Source organism: Lolium perenne, chromosome 2 (assembly GCF_019359855.2).
Source record: "Lolium perenne isolate Kyuss_39 chromosome 2, Kyuss_2.0, whole genome shotgun sequence".
Taxonomy (NCBI): Eukaryota; Viridiplantae; Streptophyta; class Magnoliopsida; order Poales; family Poaceae; genus Lolium; species Lolium perenne.
Genome location: NC_067245.2, coordinates 279,447,494 through 279,464,052, shown reverse-complemented (window position 1 = coordinate 279,464,052; position 16,559 = coordinate 279,447,494). Strand labels below are relative to the sequence as shown.

General features: G+C 42.3%; 2 protein-coding genes across 2 annotated transcripts; both read left to right on the top strand.

Moving 5' to 3' along the window:
* Positions 1–885: 885 nt before the first annotated feature.
* Positions 886–1,575, top strand: LOC139835817 (uncharacterized). Its single transcript, XM_071825688.1, has one exon. The coding sequence runs from the start codon at positions 886–888 to the stop codon at positions 1,573–1,575; it is 690 nt and encodes a 229-aa protein (XP_071681789.1).
* Positions 1,576–2,179: 604 nt separating this feature from the next.
* On the top strand, positions 2,180–3,161 carry LOC127336512 (uncharacterized). Its single transcript, XM_051363327.2, has 2 exons — positions 2,180–2,454; positions 2,540–3,161. Exons 1-2 carry the CDS (start codon positions 2,300–2,302, stop codon positions 2,784–2,786), a joined length of 402 nt encoding a protein of 133 aa, XP_051219287.1. The 5' UTR covers positions 2,180–2,299; the 3' UTR covers positions 2,787–3,161.
* The last annotated feature ends 13,398 nt before the right edge of the window (positions 3,162–16,559 follow it).

The window sequence follows — 16,559 nt, the reverse complement described above, 5'->3', positions numbered from 1 at the left end:
CTAGGCCATGCCGTTGATATACCCATAAAGTATACCCACAACAGGCGGTCTCTCTAAACTCCCAGGACGATGTACTTTGGTCCGCACCTCAGTTTACGCCGATGATGTCGCCTTGTTCATTAGACCTTTGCGCCGAGATGCAACAATGATCAGATTGATCCTTAATCTGTTTGTCGATGTCACAAGCTTAGTGACCAATCTGTCAAAGAGCCATGCCTTGCCAATCCGCTGTGGAGGTTTTGACTTGGATCATATTCTTCGTCCCTTGAATATCTCTGTCAAGGATTTCCCGTGCAAATACTTGGGTATGCCGCTATCGCTGCAGCAACTTCGAAAAGAAAACTACCGAGAGCTGCTCAAAAAAATAGATGCCCTCCTTGCTGCTTGGAAAGGTTCCCTCATTTCGCGAGAATGCCACCTTGTTCTACTTAAAAGTGTGTTGTCATCTGTAGTTATATACATGATGACAACCCACATAGAACCGGCCTGGGTGCTAGATCAGATTGAGAAGAAGTGTAGAGCTTGGCTGTGGAGGGGTGAAAGAACTTGCAACGGCGGACACTGTCGTGTTAAATGGTCGATCGTCTGCAGACCCAAGCAACTTGGGGGGCTGGGTGTCCATGACTTGACAAAATTTGGCCGTGCCCTGAGACTGCGATGGCTTTGATCTGCTTGGAAATCGCCAGACAGACCATGGGTTGGCTCTAGGCTTCCCTGTGATGAGTTGGACAAGGAATTGTTTGCTGCTGCAACGGAGATCTCTATTGGGGATGGATCCATCGCCAATTTCTGGCATGATCGCTGGCTGATGGGTGTGTCTCCTAGGGAGATTGCCCCTTAATATTTTCCATTGCATCTCGTAAAAATAGGACAGTCAAGGATGCGATGAAGGACGACAGGTGGTTCTCAGACCTGAGTCGTGGCCTCACCTTTGATATGCAGCCGGAGCTTCTGAACCTCGCTCGTTTGATTGATGATGTGCAGCTCAATGCAACTGTTACAGATAGCATACGATGGCGTGGTGAGGCCTCCGGGGAATACACTACCCGCTCTGCATATCTCCTACAATTCTCAGGCTCTATATCATCAGATTTTTGCACCTCCATCTGGCAATGTTGGGCTCCTGGAAAATGCAAGTTCTTCATGTGGACGGCTGCCCTTGATCGTATTCTCACGGCAGATGTGTTGCAGCGTCGGGGCTGGGAAAATAATTACTTCTGCCCACTTTGCTTCAGGAATCTCGAGACGCCATGGCATCTCCTTACTGAATGTGCTTGGGCGAGGAGGGTTTGGTCAGCCTTGGCGACATGCTCAAACTTGCCAGCTTTGCAACCTGCATCTTGGGAGGGCACCACAACACTCTCGGAATGGCTTTGCCTCCTTGGCACTACGGTGGATAAAAGGAAAGGAGTGCAATCTCTTATACTCCTGGCAGCTTGGGAGATTTGGCAGGAGAGAAACAGGCGAATTTTCCAGAAAGAGGAGCTCTCCGTGGAAGCTCTGATAGTGCGGATTAGAGATGAGGCAGCTCTTTGGAATATGGCTGGAGCAAAGATCCCTTTTGATCCGGGTTGAGTTGTGCTGGTCTTTTTGTTTTTGTTTTGGGTGACTTGGGCCTTGTCTTTGTTTTTTCACCATTCTCTTCTTTGTAACAAACTCTCTATCTAATCAAGGAATTTAGCAGCACTCCTGCTAACATTCAAAAAAAAAATCAAGCTTTATTACAATTCCAGATTTTTTTTATTAATTATTTATCAAATCAGGCAAGACTGCTGCACCACCTAAAATTTGCCTCCTTGGGATAAATGTTGTGTGAGTAGGCCCATTTTACTTACCAGCAACCAAGGACGGCCTTCTTGTCAAAATCTTTGTGATTATCTTTAACACAATCCAAATTTTGTAAGATCTTGTTCGTATGAAGATCATATGCGTGGTTGTTGATGTAACACTAACACATATGACCATTGCCATATCAAAAAAAACGGAGGTGTGCTTGGCCTCTCCATCATCAAAGAAGACGAAACTGCAGCAAAACCACAACAAAAACGTAAAGCTTAGATTCCTCGAGCTCCTTCGCTCCTATTCATAGCATTGTACATTTCCGATCCGCTGCGAAATTGCAGCCTCTCATCGCTCGCCGTTGGCTAAAAATGGCGCTGGACAGTCCCCTATTTGTTGCACACCCCGGAAGACGGCAAGCCAGGCGAGCTCCTGGACGTACATTTAGTGGCCCATGTCACGGCGGCATTGCTCCCACTTCTCGCCCGCCTAAGGCGCTCGGTATCTCGCCGCAGGCAGCATGATGAAGGGGAGCGGTGCCATCCCGAACATGAAGCCAACGTCGCCGTCGTCCATGTTCTACGTCCACGAGGGTGACGTCGCCCAGAGCCACCACTTCCTGGAGGAGTGCTCCCTCTGCGCCAAGGCGCTCTCCGGCGACATCTTCATGTACAGGCACGTCCATTGTCGTTCCGTTCGTCTTCCTCGCCGAGAAGAGATTCAGTTGCAGGTGGAAACTTGAGATTCTTGCTGCGTGCAGAGGTGACACGCCGTTCTGCAGCGAGGAGTGCAGGCGGCAGCAGATCGAGGTGGACAGGGCGAGGCACCGGCGGAAGAAGCACGCGGCGGCGCACGCCGTGTCGGCGCGGAAGGAGCACCACCGGCACCACCACCACCACCACCATCACCACCACCACCGTCAGCACCAGCACCAGAGGGCCATGGTGAATGCCACCCCGTGGAACGACGCCGGGTTCGCCGCGAGGAGCCCCGCGTTGCGCGTGTGATCCGATCCGATCAAACCGCGCTCCTGCCGTCAACCCGCGACCAACGGGGAGACACACACTACCCGTCTATGACTACACGCGACCCCTTGAACAATTAGGAACTGGTTGCATTAGTGGTGTACGTACGTACACCAGTACACGGGCGGCTGGACGGTTTTGTTTCTAGCATTTTCCCAAGGTTAGAACTTCAGAGCCACGAGACAGAGCCATGGATGGATGCATGGGCTCCCTCTCCACTTTTCTTCCCCGAGATTAACTTGGCTAGCTATTGTTCTGCTTTTGTGGATTGGAATTGATTTTCCGGACCAAAACGATCTAGATGACATGTAAATCTTGTAAATTTTCTGAATATATTACTTGCTACAAGTTTTCTCAGCCTTGATGAACATAGCTCTGCGCAATAGAAAAAACGGAGACAGAATAATCACTAATCAGGTTCTACTGGTGTTGCATGGAAGGTTTGAGAGCACCTGGATCATGTTATCTGTGGATGATCTTGCTACTTTTCTGAATATACTACTCTACTAAGCCTTGGATTCGATGAACGTACTACGAATTTCTGGAATGGAAAAAATGAACAGAATAGTCAGGTTTCAGAGCGGTGGTGCAACGTAGGTTCGGAACTTCCGGCTTATGAACGGTGTAGCTAGCAGCGCTGAATACGTCATTTCTCAAATCACCGGCTTTTTTCGACAGTACCACAACGTGCAGTGATGCATGTAGGTCACACAGACAACTTCTACACACCATATCAACCTGAAATACTCAAATAATCAAGGATTTTACAGTCCAGTGCAACCTCATGGATGACGATCAGAGGCGTATTTTAATCTGCATACTTGCTGACAAAGGTGATCTTCGATACTATATGAAGATTAGCTCAATCAAGGAATAATAAAGTATCGCAAAAAAAATCATTGATTAATATGAAGGTGCTCAAATCAAGGATTCTACGCAAAAAAAAAAAAAAAAAAAAAAAAAAAAAAAAATCGCAAAACGAATCAAAAGCGGATGGCCAAGAGAGTCAGCGACCCAAAGGAAAACACAAACTATGCCGGTTTAGCTTCTTTTAAAAGTCATCTTAGAGCAACTCCAATAGTATAGCCGGTTGTTGGCTATAAGCAAGATGTCATGTCATCTACAGCCAACACATAGCCAACAAGTACAATAGTTGGCTATAAAGATGTACTACTTTTTCAATAGAGGACCCATCTTTCATTCACACAACATGCCTAGGAGCACGTGCTAGAGCTAGCTCTTGCATAAGAGCTCACTTACATTCTCTCTCATCTTCTCTCTCCTCCAACTAGACACAAATATACTATTTTAATTCTTGTAGCCAGCTGACTAGGACTTATTGTACTTGCTCTTAGATAGATGCATCGGATTGGATAGCCGTCAATATTATAACGAATGCAATCTAACCCATAGATCTTATGCGAGATTTCTGGCCTGGTTTTCCAGCATCTTCTTTGCCAGGTCCGACAAGAACAGGTAGTGCATATTCTTGTGATTTGTGAAGAATTGAGTATTTCAGCCCCGGATCTCTTCTCCCACACGCTGATCTTGCTTTTCCTATATAGGGACTACTATTTTCACGGAGAATTTTTATTTTCTCTTGGACGGTAGAAGTTGACTCTCAGTGGAACCTAGCTAGCAAGAGTTATGCAAACACTGAAACACCTACCTAGAAAAGGATGAGAGCGGATTTCCCTAATATAGGAAGGCCCCCCGCCACTATACCACATACTAGTATTGGTTTTGGTTGGAGATTCGTGCAAAGTCCACCCAGTCAAACGTTCTGGCACTTTTGCATTTGAGCCCCCTAGAAAGTTCCAAATCATCCCATCACACACTGAACTATATAAAAGAACCGATCTAACCCTAATCCCCAGCCCGACCCGTCCCTGCCCCCGCAGCAGCCCGCCGCCTCCACCCGCAGCCGCCACCCTCCTCCGCCCGCCACCCTCCACCGCCCGCCGTCCGCCGCGAGTTCCGGCGGGGAGGAGCAGCTCCCACTCTCTCCCATCTCGTGGCGGCGACCTCCCGTGGCGTGCTCCCATGCTTGGCGGCAGCGCCCTCCCGTGGCGTGCCGCCCTCCTCCGGCAGTTGTGCAGCACGCCGACAGATGGCGGCAGACGAGGCGCCGCACCATGTCCTCTTCACCATCCAGGCGAGGCACACGGCGGAGGAGCCCGCGTCCCCAATCCTACACGCGCGACGCGGCGGCCGGAGGAGAGCCCACGTCCGCAACACTCCCCGCGCGACGCGACGGCCGGAGGATCCCTCCCTCACGCGAGGTAGGAGCTCATCCGGCGGCGGCGCCCTCCCGTGGCGGCCAACCGCGTCCTCCGGCGCTCTCCCGCTCGGCGGCGCCCTCCCGTGGCGTGCCGTCCTCCGGCATGTGTGCGATTTTTATGGTGGCTTATAGATTTGCTCGATTTTCTTATCTTGTATGAAACTTGTATGTATCTCAAAAGAAACTTGAATAGTTTCTGTTTTGTCTGTAACACTTGCGAATCTCTACTGTTGTGAAATGTTGTGAAACTGGTTGGAAAAAATTGCAAAATCTATGTTTGATCGGATCTGTACTGGTTGGTAAATAAATGTTATGAATCATGTGTTTCTCGTATGAATCTAGATTGAAATTGGTGTGAACTTTGCTATTTTTCTCAAATTAACAATGAATAAATTATGTGAAGAAAATGAGAGGTTGAAACTGTGATGAATCATGCAATTTATTTCTGTTCCTATGTTCTTTCAAGAAATTGTGTAATTTAAAACTTGTGTATTTTAAAAAACTGCAAAATTATCAGAACTTGTTTATTTTTAAGAACTGCAAAATTATCAAAAAAAATAATAAAACTAGTCTTATATTTTTGCGGATTATATGAAACTGTTATTGTACTCAAAATTATCAGAAAAATAATATGTTTTGGAAACTGTAGTCAAAACTCTTATATGATAAAATGTAAGAAAAAATATTGGTTTATTTTCTGTCCAAAAAAATACCGGTAGGTGGTTGTAAGATGTATGAGAGGGAGAGGGGAAAGTAGTGGCTGTGAGATCTGTGAAATATGAAAAAGTAGGTGGTTTTATGAAAAACGGAAAGGGACTACAGATTGGAGGTGGGAGGATCTTTTTACAACTTTGCTAGCACAAATCTCCAAGAATTTAATGGTATAGATAGTACGGGGGGCACTTCCTATATGAGGAGTTGCATTTCTCAGAAAAGGATGTATATTCCCGCGAGGAGTTTCATATGTCTATGCTGGTAGCAGGTCCGTTTTTATTGCACCTATAACTTCAAAAGATGTGTAGGAACGTAGGAATTCCACCATCACCCCAAGAAATTAGCTAGCTAGTACTAGTAGACAAGATCGAGGTATAAAGAAATGCCAATGATGTAGCCGTGGGATTAGAGCAACTCCAATAGTATAGCCAGTTGTTGGCTATAAGCAAGATGTCATGGCATCTATAGTCAACATGTAGCCAACAAGTACAATAGTTGGCTATAAGAATGTACTACTTTTTCAATGGATGTCCCACATTTCATTCACACACCTTGCCTAGAAGCACGTGCTAGAGCTAGCTATTGCATATATAAGAGCCCACTCACATTCTCTCTCCTCTTCTCTCTCATCCAACTAGACACAAATATATTATTTTAATCTTTATAGCCAGCTGACTAGACCTTATTGTACTTGCTCTTACCAGGATCCATCCACCTGTCTCCCCAACGTGAACTGCGCGCTGGCTGGAATCCGGGGAACCAGCTGTCGGAGTCAACTTTCCGTTATTTTACCCACCCCCGGCTGCTAGCTAGCCAGGTCCATGCTACGATCGCAAATTTCTTAACGTTAGGTCGGCACTAGCTTCTAGCTGAGAGATTAACTAGTGGTGCTGCGTACAAAGGTGACCATAAGGATAGATACCACCAAAACCTACTCCGCTTAACTAATGCCCCGTACATCACCAATAATTTGTCCACCTTTGCTGGGAAAGGAGGTTTAACATTTGTTAACGAACGGATAGGGTGCGGTATTCACATCGGAGTAACTTTTATTTTTGTGGGGGAAGCACATCATATACTTGTAATTTAGTGCTGTCATTCTTAATGGAGAGTGAACAATCTTGCTGATTGTAGCAGGATCTGCTGGTCGTTGGGGAGGCATGCGATCACAAAACGGAGGGGGCGGTTAACCGAGACGGGCGTCAGTATGTGAACCCTGCCAAATTGCTGGCGTGTGGTGGATTTTAGATTATGCATGTACTGTTGTCACACTTAGTTATAGATCTCCGTACCGTACGTAGCGGTTGATCACCTAAACCATGGTACAGATTGTCCAAATGTTCAGAACTCGTGATTAGCAGGTTAATGTTTTTATTACTCTTATATATTGTCGAAAAGGCAGGTGATTTGATGATGAAAGCTCTGAGTGGGTGTAGGGTTAATTATATGGCCTGACAGTACTGCACTAAGCCCAAACCGTTCAGCAGCAGCAAGATTAGCCTCTTGTGGCGTTGGTGGCTGGCTCCTAAAAAGAAAAGTTTTGAAACCCTCTTCTTTTGGAGCTGGTTAATTCTCATGGAAGCTGACCTTCAGATTTCGGAATACAGGGGATTCAAACATCTCTAGCCTTTCGCTGAATCATAACTAGGTTAAACTGTCGAGCTAAACTGCCTTGATTCAAAATATAGGTACAGATAGTGTTTGTTCACACTTCTAGTGGTTGAAAAACATGAAAAACCGATCCATCATAGGTAGATGCATGCATTCGGCCGATGTATACACGCTAGACCCCCCGATGTTGAATCCTGAATGAAAGAGAGTGGCTAACAAAGTTAGTCCTATATAGTTTTGTTTTTTTTCCTTTCTTTCTTTTTCTCTTATAGCTCTGCTACCTCCTTTTTGCTCCCGTCTTCTCGACGGTTTTCTTCTAATATATAATGACGCATGCTTTGGCATGTGTTCGAGAAAAATAAACTAGTTGGACGGTGCTTAGGTTGTCCCCAATTGATATCGGTGCGTGTCAGGTAACTCGAGTGCATGGGACCCTGGGTCCTCGAGGGTCTCCATTTTTTTCGAAATGGGGGCTAACCCCGGCCTCTGCATCAATTGATGCACGCAGCCCTCTTTTATTACCCAGATAACATAATTTTTAGTTTTACAATTCACGAATCACAAAGCGTGTACACAAAAACTAGCCAAAGAAAAATAAGAGAGACTCGCTTATACATCCGAAACTCGAGGGTCTCCATTGCAAGAGCATGTTGGAGGGTAGGCCCGGTGATGCCAAGGTCAATAGAAGGAAATGTCAATATTTGTAATATTATATGAATGCATCACGCAAATATATTTTAGGTATTGATTTGGTACAAAACATAGATTTTTGATATTCCCTCCGTCTATAAATAGATGTATGAGGTTTATCTAAATCTAGATGTATCTAGACACTAAATAGCGTATATACATTTAGATTTAGACAAATTGCATACGTCTATTTATAGACAGAGGTAGTACATTAATATGCCTTTTTTTATGGAACTGGGCTATTAAGACATTGGGGTGGACCAGGACAGCATTCAACTTCAACCGCACACGTAGAAGTTATAGCGAACCAGCAAACTGTACACTTAAACTCTGTACAAGATACTTTCAATGCATCACGCGTAAAAGTCTACCCTTACACCCAAACTCTATACATATAGGAAAGTAAATTAGCAAAATTAGCTAGTTTAGTAGCAACGAGTACATCATTCATTTCAGTATATACAAGATCACACAAATGGCTGCTGGCATCTTATTCTTATGCATCTAACGTTATAAGCCCGCCTGTATATTTATCTTGAAATTAATCCAATAGCTCTGGCAGTATCAATCTTCTTTCTACAATAGTCCTCATAACTTTGGTTTCGGCGTCTGAAAAAAGAGAATCTTCAGTAAAGTAAACTATTGTTGGAACATGTATGGAGATGCAATTGTACAATAAAATACCTCCTTTCTAAGTGCTTCTGCAATCAACTCGCGGGCTTTTTCCTCTGTAATCTGGGATTTATATATCCTCTGCAAACTACAGTCAGGTATGGCATCAGACACGAGAACAATTATTCGGATGGATCCCATTAAAGAGTGTGAACGGTACTTACTTCCTTGAGGCAAGTTGTGCAAGAAAGAAACTGAAAAGAAAAAGGTGTGAAAAATATAAGCATGTGAAACACCTATAACCATGATAAAAAAAACAATAGGTTGAATTTGCGAAACAACTGCAAAGAGAAAAAATTTGCCTCCTCTTCCAAGTCGGAGCATAATGTGTCATTCTCCAGCGCAGCTCTCATTATGTGTTGGCGTAACGGGAACCTATTAAGTTTATATACTTCATCCAAAGAATCTCTGAATGTCCTCTGAAAATCGTTCAAAGGAAGAAATAGAACATGTATTATAAGCATCATCAAAACACTAGAGATACCACCATTCAATCCTTGCTTATCTTAGAGTAGCAAACATCAAACGTCAAGGTTGGCAGCGGTACATCAAACGTCATGCTATTAAAACCATTCCTGAATCAAAAGAATGCAGCTAGTATTATTATTTTTTAACTTCTAAATATTAAAAACCTACCTTAGATTAACATGAGTGTGTGAGGGAACCTACGTAGAAGCCAGGAAAGGCTAAATCCCCAGGTATCATGGAGAAGTCGGTAGCGATCTTGATTGCTTGGTAAGTTCCTCTTGTTAAAATTCTTCCCCACTGAAAAAAAGGAATTATCATGGAGCTACAGTATATATCATTGACATGTTGGCACTCCTCTATGATTTTAGTGTAGTCAGACATACCTTAATAGATGGAGACTTGTTTGGCACATAAGCTTCCATCCACTGTATCGAGATAATTTATTTTATTAATACAAAAAAAAATATCAACATCTGAGTAACCTTATCATATCTATGGTGCATACCTTAAGTTTCTTTGACAGTTCTTCACAATATTTGATATATTGTTGTTCAATCTCATAGCTATGACAATCCCTGTGGTACTGATCCCAACGTTCGTACTCATAACCACCCTATATCGAAATGTAAGACAGGAAGTCAACAATAGAAAAGATATAATATCAGATAACTCAAACAGTTGTTTTTATTGTATATTATTAAGTGCGACGAAGGACACAACTGAAAGGAGTGGAAGATCCGATCCAAGTGATGATTTTGATTTGTGGGAAGACTACCACGATCACTAGATCAGTCTGGCCCAACCAGCTGAAATCAGATGTGGGTTGTATGTTTAGGCCCTCCTGAGCTAAGTTTCTTTGTAGCTCAACACGCAAAAACTGAGCAGTGAGTAAAAATGGCTTCCAAACTTGGTTTGATCTTAGTAGTGTCTGGAACCTTACTTCTGCTTCGCTTTTGGGCGGATTCACGATGCATTTTATTTGGAATTCAAATCGGTCTCTGAAAGTTGTGGCCAAAGGAAATATTTTGTGGTGCAGTTTCCATCTACTGGCAAACTAGATATGCTTGTTTAATTTGAGGAATTCAATCTCAGAGGCACTAATGCTTATTCAGTGTACATCATGTTGAAACTGAGGCACGGAAGTGATGCTTTTTATTGTTGAACCGAGCCTGTACCAACATGGTCAAGAACTGAAGGAGTGCCAAAAAAAGCAATTGAAAGAACCTGTGAAGTGGGTTCTCTAATTGGAAAATGTAGATGAGCTGGACTTGCAAATCCTAGAGGAGCTGAGCATTATCAGAATTAAGACGGATGTGAAAAGCATCGAGTAGTTCCCTCCGGCGCAGGGATTTACCAACATTATGTGGTTTTAGTGGGCAGTGACTGAGTAAACATTGGCTTGTCATACTGGCACAACAAAATATAAATTTATGCATACATCTTGCCCCAACTAAAAAAACATATACGTACAAAATTTCGAGGGACGAGTCGTTGGTAGTCCTCCAGGCCAGCAAGTTTGCAGTAATCAGGGTGGAAATACCAATCTAATTTGCTATCCTCCTCGCAGCACTTACAAAATCTCTCCTCAAGACAGTCACGGCTGCGACAGTTTTTCCATTTATCATAGTAAATCTTGCGTTTGGGCGCTTGTTGTGACAACTACAAAGTACAAACAACAAGATTTAATTAAGTATAAACAAGGTACCTATACCAAATTAAACCAGCATACGCAACATAGAACAAAGTGACGTAATACTAGAAGGAATAACTGAAATGCAACGCCGGATGATGAGACTACGGATCGAAGTATCGAACCTGGTAACACTTGCTGCGATACAACGCATGGCGGGCGTTAAGCTCCTTGAGCTGAACATCATCCAGTTTGGTAGAAGTGTCGACATCAGGCTTGCTGTGCAACTGCCTAAGGTAACCCGAGTACTCCTCGTAGCTGATATCGTCTCCCAAACGCAACTCGTTCAACATTTGGATTTCGTTGTCCGCTTCTTCTAGCTCCTTGTTGGCAGGAGCGCAGGGCTTAGAAGAGCCGGAAACACGGAAGGATGTCGCAGGACGACGCGAGTCGATAGTCCGAACGCGACCTGACGTGGGATCGTCGACGCGAGTCGATGAGCGGGGTCGACGTGTACGACGGCGTGAGTCGAGGGCCGAAACGCGAGCTGATCGGGAATCGTCATCCCTGATCGGCGGTGAAGACGGGAGATTCGCCATGGTCGCGACTCGCGCGAGGAAGAATTGGAGTTTTTCAGGGAGGCGTGCAGCTGCGGAGCTGGGCTGGATTGGACAAGTTAAAGGGGATTGAGCGGACAGGCAATAGGGTTTGGACCGTGGGCTTTTGTTGATGTGGCCTATCTTCCACGACCCAGCGTACCGCTCCCGAAACTACTTCTTCTCTTCTCTTCTCTTCTTTCCGTCTTTGACCGTGACTCTATTCTCTTCAGATCTTAGAGCACTTCCATACCGGAAAAGTCCTTTTGGGTATCCGAAACGAGTTTTCCGTATAAAATTTCGTCTGCAGCAGATACTGAATTTCGTACTGCAACTTCTGAAGAAAAAAATGCATAAGAGCTAGATTTCATACAAGATCAACTTCAGTTCATCACAAGTTATGTGGTTCAAACAAGACCACCACCCTAACCCTAACATAGGACTACGAGGATGTAACCCTAACCTACTTTATGATCCCGAGGTGCTCAGCGACGAGGGAATGGAGTATCGTCGTCGCCAAATCAAGTGCCTCCGTGCCTCGACGGTGCGGAGGTATGCGGGCTCGTTGTCGCCATACGCACCCACATCGGCTTAGCACTCCTAACTACAGGAATGGCTCGCTACGCCACGCCGACGGTGGTCTTTGGCGTCTAGGCCCTCGGCGCAGGCTACGCCGTCCCGTCCGTTAACTTCAAAAAAACATTCAATTTTTTTTATCTTTCACATGGATCAGTTTAATTTTAACTACATTTAATCTTAGGTTAAATTATCCCTCGTAATCAAACTTCCCACCCGAGTCACCCATCCTCCACCCCTAGCACGCTTAACATCTTCGTTTCTTCTCTAAGGATATATTGCCCCTATGTGTAGTTTTGGTAATTAATGACAACCTCTATGGACTAATGTTTTCATTGAGTTTATATGAAGGAATATTCCATAGGTACTTTTTTTTGACACAAATACAGTAGGGAAAGGCTCCCTACTGTGTCATTTTCTATTAATATAAATGGAATATTTACAATGGGTTTATCATGAGGATAACCTTATTACATACTCATAGAGTATCTAGCCATGATTGCATTCCTTCTCTAAGACTAAGCTTAGCTCTATGCATTGTAAGAGTGAAAGTGGCTTTAAATCTAGCCATACATGTTTGGACATTTGGGTAGTTTGCATTAAAAATAGCATCATTCCTTTGATCCCAAATGCTCCAACAGCCTGCAATCATTACTTCCATGAGAAAACCCAGGGACAATCTTTGTTGCGCTTCATCAATCATCTGATATAGGGTCATATCCACATTCCACTCCAATCCAAGTGCCCACCAAAAGCTCTGACTGAATGTGCATTCAAAGAATAGATGCATAATTGTTTCTTCTGGACAAGCTTCACAGAGTATACAATCAGAAAATTCCACATAAAAATTCTTGTGTTTCATCATATCCTTAGTATTTAGTCTGCCATTTAATAACAGCCAGAAGAAAAATTTATGTCTAGGAATACTGCAGGATTTCCATATTGCTGTAATACTACTTGGTACTTCATGATTTCCAATTAGTTCTCTGTACACTTTATTTGTGGAAAATGAACTTCCCCAATTGAATGACCAAATATCATGATCCCCTGTCATTTCCATGTTCCAAATTGTGTAGTTCTTCATGTGCAATAGTACTCAGAGGTAACTGAAACATATCATATATATTTTCATTAGATATTTCCATAGCCTCAGCAAAGATGATATTCTGATTTTTGGCAAAAGAGTGTAAGTGAAGATATTCATCCTGTCTTATGGAATTATCCCAATTATCTTTCCAAAGTACCACTGACTTTCCATTTTGAATGTCCACTGATGTCAATTCTTTATATTTGTCCTGTAATGACAAACAATCTCTCCACCAAAATGATGTCTTTGGTTTAATAGTCTGTGGAGTGCCTCTATTACTGTAGTAAGCTTGCCAGATAAGATTAACCCATGGAATATCTGCATGATTATAGAATTTGTGCAAATTCTTCATAAGTAAAGCCTGATTTTGTACTCTGAGATTCAGGATCCCTAGGCCACCCTGATCTTTTGGCCTGCACATCATTTCCCAGCTTGCTAGGCATTTTCCTTGAATCCTATTTTCTCTATCAGACCACAGAAATTGTCTTCCACTTTTTTCAAAGTGTACAAAAATGGTAATTGGTACCTTAAATGAGCACATTGCAAACATTGGTAATGATTGTATCACTGAATTTAACAGAGTAAGCTTGCCAGTATATGACATCAGAGATGATATTCCAGATATTTTTTTATCAATCCTTGAAACAGTTGGCATGAGGTCAGATATAGATGGTCTTGTGGTACCCAGAGGCAATCCCAGATATGCAAACGGCAGTGTTTCCACTTTGCATCCAAAAATATTGGCCAGCTCATGTGCTCTGTCATTATCAACATTTATGGGAACAAGCGTGGTTTTGTGGAAGTTTACATGTAGGCCAGTAGATTGACTGAAGACTTGAAGCAACTCTTTCAGGTAACCCAATTGATTATTATCAGCAGGCATTATCATTAATGTGTCATCTGCATATTGAACAATTGGATATTTCTGACCAAAATCATCCATAATCGGTAAATCAATAAATCCATCTTGCCAAGCCTTATTAACAGTACTCTGTTTGAGATCAGCAGTATTGACAAAAAGGATTGGTGACAGGGGGTCTCCTTGTCTTACTCTTCTTTTCCATATAATTTTCTTTCCTGGCACTCCATTTAGAAGGACTGATGTTGATGCTGAATGGAGGATATTGTATATGAGTTTGACCCATTTTGGTCCAAAGCCCCTAGCCTTAAGCATAGCAATAACTGCATTATAATCCACTTTATCAAAAGCCTTTTCAAAATCAATTTTCAGAATAATAATAGGTCTTTTGGAGAGGTGACAAATATGCAGATACTCAAAAGCCCATCCTAGGCAATCTTGAATATTTCTTCCTTTAATGAAACCATATTGATTTTGATGTATCAAAGGGATAATCTCTTGCTGCATTCTATTTGCCATAAGTTTAGTAATAACCTTGAGAGGAAGACTGACCAATGAGATGGGCCTATAATCATTCATGTCCTCTGGATCTGCTTTTTTGGGGATGAGTGTGATAAAAGCGGTATTGATACTTTCCAAATTCATTTTCTCATTGTGAAAATCTTCAATAAGCTTATAGAAATCCTCTTTAATAACTGGCCAGCATTTCTTGAGAAATTTTCCATTGAAACCATCTGGCCCTGGTGCTTTATCTATAGGAAAGTTTTTAACCACATTGTCTATTTCGTCTTTGGTAAATGGTGCCTCTAGATGAGCAAGATCAGCTGGTTGTATAATCTCTGCCAAGTTGATACTCATTGCAGCATTTTCACTCACACCAAGTCTTTCTTTATATGATTCCCAAATAATAGCAGCCTTATGATCATGGTTATAAACCATAACATTATCAGAAGATTTAATATATGTGATAAGGTTTCTTCTATAGCTCTTAGTTGCAATAGTATGAAAATATTTAGTATTTTCATCTCCCAAGGTTGCCCATCTAATTTTGGCTCTATTTCTCCAATATATTCTTCTTGCTTCAGTCAATTTTCTTGTATGGCCTTGCAAGATTCTCTGAAAATTCTTTTCTGCAGTAGAGAGTAATCTTTGTTCTTCCAATCCATCAAGGAGGGCCAAGGTAAAATTACATTTAGTAATAAGATTACCAAGATTTGATATATTTTTACTCCATTTCTTTAGACCATATCTGAGCTTCTTGAATTTTCCATTTATCATCAATGCATTATCTCTTTTATATTCTGATGAAGTCCACCATTTACTGACAGCATCATGAAAACCATTGAAGTCAAGCCAATAATTTTCAAACCTGAAGAGGTTGGCCTTGGGAATATCAGTTCCAATTTGCACATGAATGGGAATATGGTTAGAACCCAATCTAAATAGAGGGAAGGACAATGTATTGGGAAATTCAGCAGTCCAATTAGCAGATGTAAATACCCAATCCAATCTTTCAAGGAGAGGTGATTGCTGCATATTACTCCAGGTATATGATCTTCCTTTCAGTGGTATTTCTTCCAAATCATGAATTTGGATGACAGTATTGAAGAGAAGCATATTGTTTGTGTCTCCACCACTTCTATTTCTGTCATTTGGGTTTCTCATCAAATTAAAATCACCCAGAATCATCCAGTAGTGGAAAGAGGAGGAGTCCAACTCAGCCATCCAATTGAAGAAGTCTTCTCTGTTGTCATTATGTGCTGGTCCATAAACATTAGTTAAATACCAGACTTTGCCAGACATTTTACATGTGAACTCCACAGTTATTTGAAAAAGGGTCTGTGAGACAATTTTCCCTTCAAAGACATTTCCATTCCAGACTGTAATAATACCACCTGAATTGCCAATAGATGGATTATATGCAAATTTGATGAATTTTCTGTAGCGGAATTTTTGAATATATGATTGATCAAAGTGTTCCCTTTTCGTTTCTTGCAGACATAGAATATTACAATTGCATTCTTCCACCCTCTGCTTGATATCATCCCATCTCTCCTGGGAGTTAATCCCTCTAATATTCCAGTCAAGTACATTCCATAGGTACTACTTGTATTTCATGTGTTGGATTCAAGTATGGATGTCATGAAGATAAAGATATACCTTGTGTATTGGCATCAAGGTCATCGATTTGAAGATATATATGTGATATGATCAAGAAGAAAAAATGAAGATAGAGTTCTTATGTGGAACTCAATATTAGCCATGCTCTAGCTTATGTGATAAGCAATGAATGATCAAGATCTTGAGAGCTTGATTCCAACTGAAGAATTCAAGTTATGGCTCTAAGTCGGTTTCATGATAGTCTCATAAGTTGATCTATGGTTGACTAAGATTTAGAGCATGCAAACAAATGAAGAATTCTTATACACCTCAAGATAGTATGATAGAGCATGAGAAGATACAAGGTTGACCAATACAAAGAGTGAAGAATAGATTCAAGTTTGATCAACACATGAAGTATGAAGAATGTACCACGTGAAGTCACGTGGTATGGTAAGCCTTGTCAATTAT

Coding starts and splice junctions, on each gene's coding strand:
- LOC139835817 (XM_071825688.1), top strand. CDS start 886: ATGAAGGACGACAGGTGGTTCTCAGACCTGAGTCGTGGCCTCACCTTT.
- LOC127336512 (XM_051363327.2), top strand. CDS start 2,300: ATGATGAAGGGGAGCGGTGCCATCCCGAACATGAAGCCAACGTCGCCG. Junction 2,455..2,539: donor GGCGACATCTTCATGTACAG/GCACGTCCATTG, acceptor TGCTGCGTGCAG/AGGTGACACGCCGTTCTGCA.